Source organism: Bidens hawaiensis, unplaced genomic scaffold (assembly GCF_021521415.1).
Source record: "Bidens hawaiensis isolate Kalapana, Puna unplaced genomic scaffold, B.hawaiensis_p1.1 tig00018162_1, whole genome shotgun sequence".
Classification (NCBI taxonomy): Eukaryota; Viridiplantae; Streptophyta; class Magnoliopsida; order Asterales; family Asteraceae; genus Bidens; species Bidens hawaiensis.
Window position 1 is genome coordinate 308314 of NW_027492750.1, and position 14598 is coordinate 322911.

Here is a 14598-nt window from a genome sequence, read left to right on the forward strand (position 1 = left end):
TTATTTTTCATTGTTACCGTGATTTTCCTGCCATTGTGATGTTTTTGGCTGACAAACAAATTACCAAGGTCACCATTTTCGCCTATATGCTAGTAGAAAAACACCCTTTTAGAAGTGGTTTTCTAGACCTTTGAAACAGTTTCTAACCGATCCTAATGATATTGCTACTAAAGATCACTTTCTCTTTCGGAGTGGTTTTGTAGACCACTCGTAAAGACAACCGCTCCTAATGTCATCCTAAATAATATCTACGCTTACTATATATAAAGCAGAAGATAAGGATCTTTTAATTTTTAAGATGCACCAAACTTATTGCTTTAGTACAACACAAATTGAATCTAAAATATAAAATTTAGGGGTCTTTTAGTCACAATTTTACGTAAGCTTTCATTATATCAAAATATAGTCACAACCTTAGTCCCTCAACTTCACTTAATTTTTGTTAAGTTAAATAAGGGATTACTCTGTAAAATAGTAACCAAGTTTCATAATTGTTCCAATCAGGTCACTGGTTTAAACTTTTGTTCTAATTAGGTCATTTAATTTTTAAAATTGTTCCAGTCCTATGTATTTTACCTGAATAGCAGGTTATTTAGATTTTTTTCAAAATATTTTAACCGAATACAGGTTATTTAAGTTTTATTCTAATTAATTAAATAAATAAGTTAAATCCCAAGAGACAGTTCATGTTAAGATATTAACTTTTAACTTTTATCATTAAACCGAGTAAACGTCGGCGACTTGTAACTCCCGCCACCTATAACTGCCACCACCACCATCGTCCGCCACATCCACTTCTTTATGCAAATCGGCTATCCTCTTCCTCGTCGTTTTTTTTTTTTGCCGATTACCTTCATCATCTTCAACAACCGGCCATCATCCTAGCCACCGGGGCCTCTCGATTTATTTAGTGGCTTAGTGCTAAATCACACTGTGAAGCTCTACCTGGAACTCTGGAAGCATAAGTGTAATATTTGTATCTTTCTGTATGAATCAATATCATGACATGCATAAATAATCATTATAATAATTCATTATATTTAATTTGACTTTATCCGGTATCTTCCTTGCTTCTTTCATAAACAAATGTCGACTATTGACAACCAGTTGTTACTCTTGTCCGAAATTATATATATCACACCCAAGTCTTTAGCAGATGGAAGAAAGCTCTGGGAGATGACGGCGGAAAGCATGGTTTGTTAAAATTTGTATTATTAAAGGGTATTTTGGTATCTTAAAGTAACTTAACAATAAAAAAAACTAACGGTGTTACTTAATTGGATTACTTGCTATTTAGGTCAAATATCTAGGATTAAAACAATAAAGTAACTTCAGTGATCTGATTGAAACAAATTATTTTATTAGTGACCTGCTTAAAACAATTATGAAACTTGGTTACTATTTTATAGAGTAATCCCTTTAAATGATAGTTACACATATACCCCTAAATCAAAACCAACTACACCTACGACTTTTTAACAGCGATAACTTCTTCACACGTTAATAATTTTTTTAAAATAATTACACCATAAAAATGACAATTTATTCTCCTTAACTTGATTATAATATTGCTATAATTTTTAGTTTTAAAAGGTTAGCATGTTACGTGATTAATAGTTAGAACCAGCAACATGTCGAGTCGGACGAGCTTGAGTCATATGTAAAATTGGATAAGGCTCAAAACGAGTCGATAAAAAAAGGTTAATTTGGTTCGGATCAGTATATTAAACATATACATTACATATTTTCTCACGACAAAAAATCAATTATATATATCTAAAAACCTATATATTACATATTTATTCATTCTATTTAAAACTAACAACATATATTATTACATATTTATTCATTCTATTTAAAACTAACTTATTGAATGACTATTTTACTTTTACTAAAGGACTTTTATATATTTCATCTTCCAAAAATGCATATACAGTGGCGGATCTTGAGCATTTAGTATGGATGAACCAAAAGTCACGTCAATCAAATATTTTTTTCCTACTTGTAAGTATCGTGTCGGCAATTCAGTTCGGTTCGAGTCAAACAATAATATCCCTAACATACCAACTTGAAAGAAATACAAAATGGTGAAATGCAAATTACCGAACCTGGTCTCTGCTTGCTTCTGTTGACTGTTTCGATTAATCGATTTCACTCCCATACGAGTCAGTTCTAATCCTTAGGCCTCAGCAGACAACGACGGTGCCCAATCAATCAATCTATTTCACATCCAAACGATTTCATTAATTCACTTTCTTGCTTCTCAGCTTCTGTTTAGACTTATGTGCCGAACTTCATAAGTCAGTAATTCACACAACGACTATCGCACAATGGAACCTCCATTTGTTGTTGTGTTCAAACATCAATCGTATGCTAGGGTTGGATTTTGGGCTTAATGTTTAGGTTTTTTTTTTTGGGTTTAGGGTTTGTCTTATGGTGTTTTATTTCTTATCCTTCCTTTCTTTATCTTTACGTTTATTTCGTAAACGATTTCTGATCTTCGGCATTAAACAAACTTTACATTTATAAAAATTCAAGCCTGGCCTGGACTCAAATAATATGGATGGGCCGGACACAAATAACTTGCTGGGCTGGACTCAATACACACACACACACACACACACATATATATATTATTGATTTTTTTTAAAAAAAGACACTACCGAGCGAAAAACATGATGGGACTGCGCCCGGTTCGGCCCGAATAAAGATCCGCCAGTGACTACATACTTACATGTCGATTACTCGTCCGATTATACGCCTGACACTAGTTGCACGTCCGGTTCTGGGAGGCTCGTGACGATGGTTAACGCGTTCAGCACTAGTAACACATTCAACGTGGATTTTTAATCAAATGCACACGTGTTACCGACTTCAAACGCATTAACCGACTCAGGGTGTGTTACTGGCGCCGGACGCGTAATTGTAACATCCTAAAATTTATAATGTTGAATAAAGAAAGTTACGTTTAGTGATTTCGCGTTATTAATTAATTAATATCGAGTAAAGAACGGATCATGGACTTAGATTAATTGAGATGGGTTAAATGAGAATGGGCCTTAGGTCCATGGGCTTTAAGGGATATAAATATCCCCTAAACCAAGCTAAAACCCTAAACCCTCATTTCATTTCCATCATAATCTCTACACACTCCAAACACACACACACACCATAAACGAGCAAGACCCGAGAGAGAGTAAACGTTAGTTGGTATTAGATCTTATTACACGAGATCTAGAGTGCATAAACAAGCTAACCAAGATCGAACGAGCGCTAAAGGTATGTTCTTGACCTTTAAAGTTTACGTAGTATTGAACGTTTTTACTTAAAGGTCCAAGCTTTATAGTATATACGGGATATATATACGACCGAAAACGGTTAGGGAACGTAGTGGGTGATGTCGAACCATAACAAGGGTATTAAAACCGCCAAAATGCTTGATAAAAACTAAACCCGTAGCTGAACTGGGCAACTTCGCCTGCAAAACCATAACTTCGCCTGCAAAGCCACAACTTCGCCTGCAAAAGCTTAACTTCGCTTTCAAAGCTTAACTTCGCCTAAGGCCAAGTTCGCCTAACTGGTAACTTCGCCTAAGGCCAAGTTCGCCTAACTGATAACTTCGCCTAAGGCCAAGTTCGCCTAATTGATAACTTCGCCTAAGGCCAAGTTCGCCTAACTGATAACTTCGCATAAAGCTAAGTTCGCTTAAGGTTTAACTTCACCTAAAGTTAAGTTCGCTTAGAAAATAAATTAAAACCCTAATGGAAAATGTGTTAAGACAGCTCGACCCCAGCCAGGGGCTCTGCCCCTTGGACCCTGCTAGGGGCTGCCGCCCCTAGACCCCGCTGCCAGGGGCTCTGCCCCCGGACCCCCGTTCGTTGTGGGTCATATAAAGATAGAAATACAACATGAGTAGTAGTAGTTAATTGATACGTGTAAATATTATACAGTTAGCCGTGCACAGCTCAAGAAGGGAATAACTATTAACGGAGAGCGTAACAGGATTCAGGTGAGTTTCTAGCCCCAATTATGTGTTATGTTTTCGGGGCTGTGTGCATACTCGATATGTTTGTTAATACGCTTATCCTAAGAGATAAGTGTATGCCTTATGTGAATGATGTGATATGTATGAATGATGGCTTGACGGTACGTGAACGATCTTCGGATATTGCACGTACTGTCAGGTTGTAACGCTAAGTATAAGGTAAGTATGATATGTATGCTTATGTGTATGAATGTGATAAAGTTAATAAAAGAAGGAAAGGATGGTTGTATGGTTACGAAGAGGGTACCGGGCCCTAATAATACTCGAGGTATGATGTATGGTTGTATGGTAACGAAGAGGGAATCGAACCCTACTAATATTCGAGAACTAGGGAACCGAACCCTACTAATATTCGAGGAAAGAGGGTACCGAGCCCTAATAATACTCGAGGAAAGAGGGTACCGAGCCCTAATAATACTCGAGGAAGGAGGGTACCGAGCCCTAATAATACTCGAGGAAGGAGGGTACCGAGCCCTAATAATACTCGAGGAATGTAGGGCGTAATGCTCTTTATAACGTAAGATATGAAAGTAAGTTAATACAAAATAAAGTATGAAAGTATGAAAGTATGAATGAAAGAATATAAGTTTATGTGTATTGTATAGTGTATGATTAACTAGAACTCACTCAGCGTAGCTGACTTTTAGTATGCACGCATGTGAGTAGGATGAGGCAGCTCGCTTGAGGAGACACGTGGCACTGAATAAGAGGCTGGCATCGGAAGACTCAAGACGTTTAAGTTTAATGTTTCATTTATTTTGAAAGACAAAATGATGTTTTAAGACAAGACGTGTTTTGTTATGAAAAGTTTTATGAAATCTTTTATATTCCGCGAATGTTTTAATTAAATATGATATTTAGAACTGCGTTTATGAGTAAATCCAACACGAAAGTAGGGCTACCGGTAACGGGGCCTTACAGTAATCAACGACATGTGCCGGACGCATAACCAACGTTATACACATTGTCGGTTTAAACATTTTTGCTCTGTTCTAATTCTACTTTGCTCTGGATCCCAACGATCACAACTATTTAAACATTTTTGCAACAACTCATCTGTGAATCTGGCGAGCTCGCGTATAGATGGTGATTGACATTGAGGCTCATACGGTTGCGAGTAAGGTCAATGATCATCATACTCATATGTGCGACCCCCTTGTGAATAATAGCAATCATTTGACCAATGGGGTCTACCACATATCTCACACAAAACTTCTCTAAAACGATCCCGATGACTATAATTGTATCCATGCTGACGGTTCCTGTAGTAATGCTCCATAATAATCACTGCAATGGGAAATAGCGCCAAAAACTTGATATGCTGAAAGCGATCTATAAAATATTAACCTAACCTAGGTACTCTAGTTTTAAATTTACAAATCTAAACTATCCTAATACTAGACCACTAGACAGGCAAGTGTACCTATCGACTGTATTAAAGCCTAATGAAGTCCGGATATCGAACCCAAAGGACACTAGCGACACCTAAAACTAGACTCTGGCCTAAAACTTAATTAAATAGATTTAGTTGATTTTTGTGTTTTTTTATTTATTAGCTATAAACTAAAGAATACTTAAACAAACTGACACTGACACTAATTATTTTTGAATTTTTATTTATTTGATTTTAAAACTTATAATTAATTTAACTAAATTAAACTAGGAAAAACAAATTAAATTTAAAGCTTAAAAACCTAGACGAAAACAATAATGAGAAATGCGTTACCTAAGTTTGAAATCCTATTTGTGAATCTTGGATGCTTATCGGCTACGGAGACTGTGATGGAACCGGGATCTAAAGATACGACACCCTAGACATCCTAGTGGACCCCTGATTATTCTCGGGGTGTGACCTAAAAGGATTACCTAAAGGGCGTATGACACAAACCGGTTGGTTGGATTACCTCTCAGTCTCTCCAACAATATTAAAGTACTCTAATGATTAGATCACCTCTCAATATCACTAATCACAATACATCCGGGAGTGTAAGGGACGTAAGAAGTAACCTAAAGATGCTCAAAAAGACTTAGGATAGCAAAAATCAAAAGACAATAAAGGGAAAATCCGCTCTCGTGTAATCTATACCCAAACCGCCTAATGAATAAGACAACCCCAGCTATCTATTACTTTTTGGTCGCAAAATAGGAAGAACACTTAGAATCTTTAAACCCTCAAAAAATAGTTCCTATGGATTATGTTGACTATAAACCATAAACTAGTTACGAACACACAGTAGGTAACCTAATATGCGTCTACACATGAAAGACTTCCACAAAGACACATATGGAACTATTAAATAAAAGTAAATTAAAAATAAGCATGATATTCATCTTTTCAAATACCAATAAGTTGGTTACAATAATATTAGTCCAACACCAATCACCCAATACCAACAAGCAAATCAAAACTCAATAAATATTCATTCAAAACCTAGACAACTAATAAGGTTTTAGCCAACAATTATACTCAAAAACATAAAATATATAAGTTCAATACTCTTCATAATAAAAATAATAAAGTTAAAACAAAAAAATCCGTGAACAGATATAAACCCTTCGAATAATCTTTCACCGCTGTTGACTTGTGGCTCCAAGAAGAAATATACTAATGATAGTGGCCACCCAATTGTTGCCTCTTATCTCACTGCTTCTGTAATCTCCTATGTCCAGCTATTCTTGTTTTTTTTATATCGTGGTAATTATATATATTTCGTAGGGTTTTTAAGACTCCTCGATCTCGTAGGCTTTTTAGTCTTTTCCTTGTTGAGCAATCCATACTTTGTGGCCCTGCTAAATTCAAAAAAAAAAAAAGAAACAAAATATATTATTATTATTATTATTATTATTAGACACGTTTCTTTTGGTTTACCTTTTTTTTTCTTTTTAAGATATTACATATGCTAATTATAAATAATAAAAATTAGTAATATAAAATATATGCTCAACCCTTCATTCGTCGGTCTCAAGTTTAGTAAAAACGTTTCATTTTAGCTCGTAGTCTCTATAAACCATTAAACTCACGTATAAACCAAATATTAATAATATTCAATAAAAGTTAGCTCAAAAGCATTTAAAAATAGGAAATATTCATATAATAATATTTATAATTTAGACTACATCACACACGCGTAACCAACATCATACGAATGAACACATAATAAGCGTCGGACGCATAACCAACATCATACACGTTGCCGGTTCGCACCCATAGAACCGGCCGGCCCGACCCCAAAAACCGGACGGTCGGACCGGTTTTATTATAAAAGTATTATTTTCAGCCCCAACGTCATTTTTAGACAAAAATTGTTTAGCCAGTCGGACCGGTTCAACTAATTACCCACTTGGTTTATTGTCTGATCTGGTTATGAAAACATTGCTAGTTTCACTCCATTCTAGTAGTTTAGTTTATTTAAGCTAGCAATCAAAACTGAACTTTTATAACTAGTCTGCTTTGTACGGGCCATATTTATGCGATATCAAAAACGTACCACCAGGTAATTAGTTTGGTCACTCACAATTTTGTACAAAGACCATTGTCTAATCCAAGAATAGCATATTCAATTCATGATTAATCAAACAGTGACTTCCTCCAAGATTGACCCGCTATATATAACTTATCAACCTAAAAAATCATACTTATTTGGGACCGAAACATTAAAAAGATTTCTTTTTCTCTTTCGTGTGTCATCCTACAATAAATAAACCATGTAAAGCCCAACCTTTTTCTCATTAACAAATACTACTTTTTTTACAGCATCATTATCACCAACCCAACAAACAAACAAACAAACGAGAGCAAAAATACCTATCAAAAACACATTTTTTACCCTTTCTATTAAACTAAACAAACCAAAAGAAAAAAAAAAAGAACCAACTAATTAAATGGATCAAAAACCTTTCTTCAAGTTTTAGCATGCTACACTTACATAAGAACTAATAATGGATTCTCTCAATAATCTTGCAGGCTGGTGTTGTTCTAATAATTTCTTCTTTGGTAGCAATGACAAGGAAGATATGGCCTTAGCTGCCGCTACTTTTCTAACTAACAATTCCCACCTTGCTTCTTCCTTCTTGTTCTTCACTTGCACCCCTCTTGTTTTAAACTGCCTGCATAGGGGAACTCTGCAAGATTCAAGCTGCTGGCAAATGGAAGAGTGGAGTCTGAAGAGCTGCCACGTGCGTTTACACCTGACACAGCCTCCACCACCAACCGATCTCTTGCTGCAGTTTGCAAAGTGGTAGATGGAGTGTTGGAGGCCTTCGCATTTGGTGCAGGGTGCTCTCTTGTTGCTTGGCTCTCTGTCATGTGGCCCCACAGTGGTGCAGCCCTGGGTGCAAATGTGGTGTAAGCAATCCATGGCCTCACTCAGCTGGAAATACAGACTCTGTGCTTGCATATGCTTCCTGGTACTCTTTCTCCTCTGTTACCAAATTCACATCAAAATCAAATTCAGTAATTATATATTAGCAAATATTATAAGTTAATGTTACTAGATATTAATTAATTTGAGTACTACTCTACTCACTGATTCAACTTCGTCTATGAATCTGAGGATTTCGAGCTCGAGAAACGGATCGTGGTCCTGAAGGAATCTCCATGCTTCTGTTTCTTCAACGGACTTGAATCTGTTGGATATAAGTTTCATGCATTTCAGGTAAACATCAGGTGCGTCGCAGAGGCGAGCCAGCTGGAGGACGTCCACCACGTTGTCTGTAGTCAGCCGTCGGATTAAGGCCTTGGAGCACCGCGTCTTCAGCTGTGGCACCGAGTAAACGTGAGCCAGTGCCAGCAGATGAATCGCATATTTCTCAACCCGTGCTTCATTGCATCTGTTGGCAATGGAAAACAAGTTAATTCAAAACTTACAAATAATATTAATTTAATAATTAAAAAAAAAAAAGAATAAACGTTGGCGTGTGTAGACTGACTAACCTATTGTAATAGAGGAAGCTAACGAAGACTTCTACAGCGTCACACGGAACGCCGAGGATCCGAATAGTCTTCTCGGAGCTCCGGCAGCTATTAATTAGGTTTTCCAACACCGGCGAAGCTGATGCCTGAAAATTAAATTATTAACACTCGATATTCAATAATCTGATTATAAGATACCGTTTGATTCAACTTAAGTTATCACTTGATCGTAATGATTAAGTACCAGAATTTTAGCGTTTGCCGGAATCCTACGACCACCGGATGTCAAAATACAGATACTAGTCTCAACAGATACGGCGGAAACGTGATCAGAGGAGTTACGAGCGGGAGGTGACACAGGGACTCTACACATACTGCCGAAAAGGAAAATATGAACGCCGGTGATAATCGCAATAGTAAACTGTAGGCCAGTATTCGTTGTTAGAGAGCGTTTTGGTATATCCTACCTTACCTACACGCTCTTTCCTAATTTATAGGCAACGTATTCCAAAAGGTAGGCTGCATATACTTTTCTACCTCACTCGCCTTGTCACTGCGCGTGTGGCCGTAGATTAACAACGTGCCAGGTTAAATGTGAAAATACCAGATATGCCCCTGGGGTTCAATGTTGAGGTGTCTAAGATGGATAAACCAGCTCATCATGTATCGGAGGGGCGTGTTTGATAACCGACCCTTGGTGAACATATTCAGTTCTGACATGGCAGCTTTGAGGTTATCCAGTATCCAGGTGTTGGTGTAAATCTCTTTTCACGTGGAAGGCTGGTGACGTGACACGTTGTCAAGTTGGACATTTATAACTCGACCGTATATACATATGGACTGTTGTGGATATTTTTATTTCAGATATTTTCGGTGTTGATTATATAATTATTCACACCAACGTATTATTGTGCTTTTGTAGTTTAAGTTGAACCAAAAAATGAAATTTCATTGGAGGTATTTTATTCCATCAAATCTATTTTTGAGGATATTGATGGCTGATTAATAAGTCATGATCCTAGGTAACCTGTAACTATTTTTGATAACGATGTGAATTTTCTGTGATCAATATGCAATTTCGTACTTCTGGTTTTTGTTCTTTAGTATGTTGGAGTTTATCTATATGGAATTTCGGATATTAAATATGGTGGTCCCAGCCGGTGTTAAACTCAAACTAAAGCTAAACTTACCTATTAAGAGCCGCATTCAATTTATGTTAGATATTTCTAGAACCTGATAATCATTTGTTCTCTTATATCTGTTACTCGATCGATTAATCGATTTGCGTGAACTTCCTAGGTCTTTTGATAAATGATTATAACAATTTTCTGTTGCTCGTGTTGGGTAAACTTGTTTGTCTATTAAGTGCTTATCAAGGTACCATACATACTATACGATTTTCTCGATTAGGTAGAGGTCGATTAACTTATATAAAAGAAAATTGTAAAAGCTAGTAGTGATTTAATGTTATAAACTTAATTTTACTTATCGCACTGGGCCTCCGAAATATCAAAGAAGACCCATCACTTTTTAAGTTGCATGCGATCGATATCTGTATCACCCAAACCAAATATATGTGAACTAAAGTTGCATGCGATGATAAAAGATCTACTTAACATGAATATACCAATCAAAGCATGATGTATTTGCTTACGTCCTCATCTTTCCACCAACTCTATCCCTTTTTTTCTTCCCAATCACAACATGATGCAAATCAGCTCAATTTTTTATTTATTTTTTTTTTGCCTAAAACAATATATAAAAAGAAGGGCTTTATTGTAAAAAGATTATCTTGTCTTCACCTCAAATAATCAAAATGTTATCATTTTTAGTAAATACATAAATAATGCAGTTCTTCACACATTTCAAGATCTAATTAAGTTTATACACCGCTCAAATCATACACATTAATTCAAATATCAAATTATGAATGTATAATTATTAGTTTTGTTTTGAAAACTGAAGGTTTTAAGAAGTGGGAGCCTAAAGCCATAATTTTATTTCGCTGTCCTTAAAGTTGATGACACTGATGTATTTGCTTACGTCCTGATCTTTCCACCAACTCTATATACCCTTCTATTTTGGAACATGGAACATTCTTTTCATCGTCTCTCCTATTTTAGTTTATGACATTCTTGCTTTATATGAAACACACCCTAAAAGGACTTTAACATGTAGTGCCCATGTCACCATTTGTAATATGATTTCATCTACTATTTACGCGGCGGCTTAAACGTAACAAGTTATTCAGTTATCTTTTCTAGTCGAATTATGGAGAGAAATATCATAAGAAACATATTTTATGCATCTTCCCACGACATATTCATTATACCTCCTTTGCTCCTTTCTCTAATCAAGAGGGTTCTCCTTTTCTCTTATCATATGGAACAGGAGCCCTTTTTTTTAATTATTATTTTTGTAATATAATCATTATCAAACATATTTAGCTTATAATAACAACATTTAAACAATATATGTTTTGTAACTAATAGATGAATTGTGTTTGAGCTTAAGAAAATATTTATGAGTTAAGTTCAAGCTTTAGAAGCATAGCTAGAAACGAGTTGAGCTTGAGCTTGGACAAGCTAAGTCTTGGCTTCACTCGTCGGCACCAGTGAAATATCTTGCCTAGAAGTAGAGTGCATATGTCTTAATTAGTTCGTTTGTAGTAGATGACTTTTGGCCTTTAATTTCAAGTAGACGCTAACACTTATTTCTTAACTATGAGCATCCACATGCTCAAAGAAAATCAGTATATAATACTCTAGCGTGAATCATCGTTGCCCGTCTTATTAAGGATATTGGATACGGTTACCTTTTATCCTATGATTCTTTTTATCTCTTTTAAATTCTTGTGACACTTTAGCGTGTTTTTTATTTTTTTTCTTTTTTTTTTATAAAAGTAACGTGGAAAGTTGTGGCGAAACAGGAAAAGAATGGTGAAAACTGAAAAGGGTCGATAATGTTGGCGTCATGCGGTACGTAGTGTGGTAGTGGTGTACGAGTTCGATGATGTCAAGCATCTTCATGGAATCCGAGAGGAAGGTACAATTATTGCATGTGTTCCCCTGTTAGTGTTTTTTATTTATTTTTTCTGAAAGGTGTTCTATTGTAACTTGCGTCAACACCACATAAGACTTTTGAGCCTACACTTTGACCAACCCGAACTTTATAAACCACTTAGAAAGACCTAAAAATGTATATTGAGAATTTGAGATTGCATAATCAAGGAACTTATAATAATATTAAATAATAATAATAATAATCAGCTGGCGTTTAAAACGAACGAAAATGAGCTAAGCTTAAAAGACTTTTTTAACCATTAAGGTTTAACTGCGTTTAATTTTAAGATTTCGATGATAAAAGCAAAGAATTAATATACTGTGAAATGATTTTCTTTTGTTATAACTCACTTGAATTCTAATATATGTGTATTACTTTAAGAAATAACGTGTGTTATCATATTCTTATGTATTAACATCTTAAGAAATTATAAAGTATTTTCTTTTATGATAGAAAAAAATCGTTTTAAACCCCTAAAAAGTATGTCACGCTCGTAATAATGATAATGATGTATAGCCATGCCTTTCAGTCGGGTCAAGTGACATTTTGAAATAATCCAAGATTCCAAGATGACCCACCGTTTGTTGACTATCTTTTCGTGTAGTTTCAAATAATTCACACACTTCCATATAGTCCTACCAACTATCCGAAAGTGGCTATAAAAAAAGAAATAACAGAAAAATATTTTGTCTATTTATTTTGGTCGTATTTTACATATTTTTTATAGATAAAAAGTTACGCAGTAAAGTTTTATTACAGTATTCTACTGATTACTGAATACACCACAAAAGTGTGTTTGTTTTTTTGTTTTTTTTTTCAAGTGAAACTATAACATATATGGGATAGATTAAATAAAATATTGATTTTTCCTAACTACGCTTTCGACATTTGGTTTTTCATTTTTATAATCGATTGTTGATCGTGATAAGAATGTATAAAAAAGAGGGAATAAAATATATTTTGGGATATCATTTTTGCTGATTCTTTTTAAATACTCTTATTTTTTAAACAGACATAATTTTTTCATACAACATTTAAAAAGAAAAAAAAGATGTACAACTAAATTAAGTATTTTTTTTCCTTAAAATTGAGTACCATGTTATTATACAAATAAAAACAACTAAAAAATACAAACAAAGTTGGTTTTATTTTTATGTTTTACAACATTTTTGTACTGAATGTTTTTTGCTATTTATTTTGTACATATTTTTCTGAGACAAAATTTTGTACAATTTTTTTGCTATTTTTTTTTGTATTTTTTTATGTTGCTGATTTTTTGTGTTGTCTTAAGAAAACAAAAGGATGATCTCCTACTTATGACCTAGTATCTAGTGATAGGAGGCTTGTGTTTTTCAATGAAGACTCAAGTTCAATCTTCACTTGTGACACTTTGACACTGAAAAATTTGAGCTAGACATTCCGAGCCCATCCGAGTTTTCATCCCGCCGTATGTTATACTAGAGAGTTTTCTCTTGTTGTAGTACAATGACTGTCAAGTGACAGCCGACTGTGTGGTTTCCTTCGGGAACACCCAAGTTGAAACTAGTGTGAGCCCGTTTAAGACAACATAGTCTGATCAGAGTGGGACAACTATGTTCTCCAAATCAAAGAGTACGATAGCCTAACACAAAAAATCTTTGTTCTAAAAAAAACAAAAGAATAAGAGCTTGTGTTTAAATGCTTCTTAGTCCTAAGGGGAGTATCATATTCCATCTCCATAATTCTTATAATGATTTAGAAAAAAAAACTATTTTTAGGAAATCCTCCTTATATATATATATATATATATATATATATATATATATATATATCTACCTATTCTAATAAAGTAAAATAAATGTGGACACTTGTTGTTTTGGTTAAAAATCAGATTAAGGATCAATGAACCAAATTCGTATATGAGGATTGGTGCTTGTATGAACAAAATAATCAAAGTAACAATTGTAAACGATGAACACAGAGATTTATACGAGGAAAAGCCCTTGGTAACTAGTATTCTGCTGGCACAAAAACCTCGGGTAGTGAAAACTATCACTACCAAGTATATTAAACTCAAAAGAATTACAAGTGATGGAATCGAGGCTGATCGTGATTACAGTGAGTTTTTGCTAAGAGTTCTAAGTGTGTTCGTGTGTTCTACGTGATCAGCCAAGGTTCAATATATAAATACGAAAATAATAACGTAAACTAACTAATTCCTACAAATCCGGCCACGTTTATTTACTTTTTCTTCATGACCGTTCACGAACATGGACGAGCTGGATGGACCTGGTAAAATATGCTCTCCGTAAAAGTAGGAATTCCAGTAAGCACGTGTTTTATCTGCAAAAAATAGATTAGAATATAACTCAAATAGACCATTGAGGATCCTTGAACCACAGAGGATCCTTAGTCCTGCTAACAATTGCCAATGATACTTGATTTTCAAGGATCAAAGATCTTGGTCCCAACAATTGCCCCCAAACATGATAGGTGTGAATGGGGTACAACTGTCATGTTTATCCCATGCACATTTGAATCGGACCGTTAACGATAATATGACGCGACCGTCGCCTGTAAACGCATCATTATCTTTTAA

General features: G+C 35.0%; 1 protein-coding gene across 1 annotated transcript; it reads right to left on the bottom strand.

Moving 5' to 3' along the window:
- Positions 1 to 7953: 7953 nt before the first annotated feature.
- Positions 7954 to 9390, bottom strand: LOC143555586 (BTB/POZ and TAZ domain-containing protein 1-like). Its single transcript, XM_077045111.1, has 4 exons — positions 9202 to 9390; positions 8979 to 9103; positions 8572 to 8875; positions 7954 to 8466 (listed from the first exon to the last, which is right to left on the bottom strand). Exons 1-4 carry the CDS (start codon positions 9328 to 9330, stop codon positions 7954 to 7956), a joined length of 1071 nt encoding a protein of 356 aa, XP_076901226.1. The 5' UTR covers positions 9331 to 9390.
- Between the last annotated feature and the right edge of the window lie 5208 nt (positions 9391 to 14598).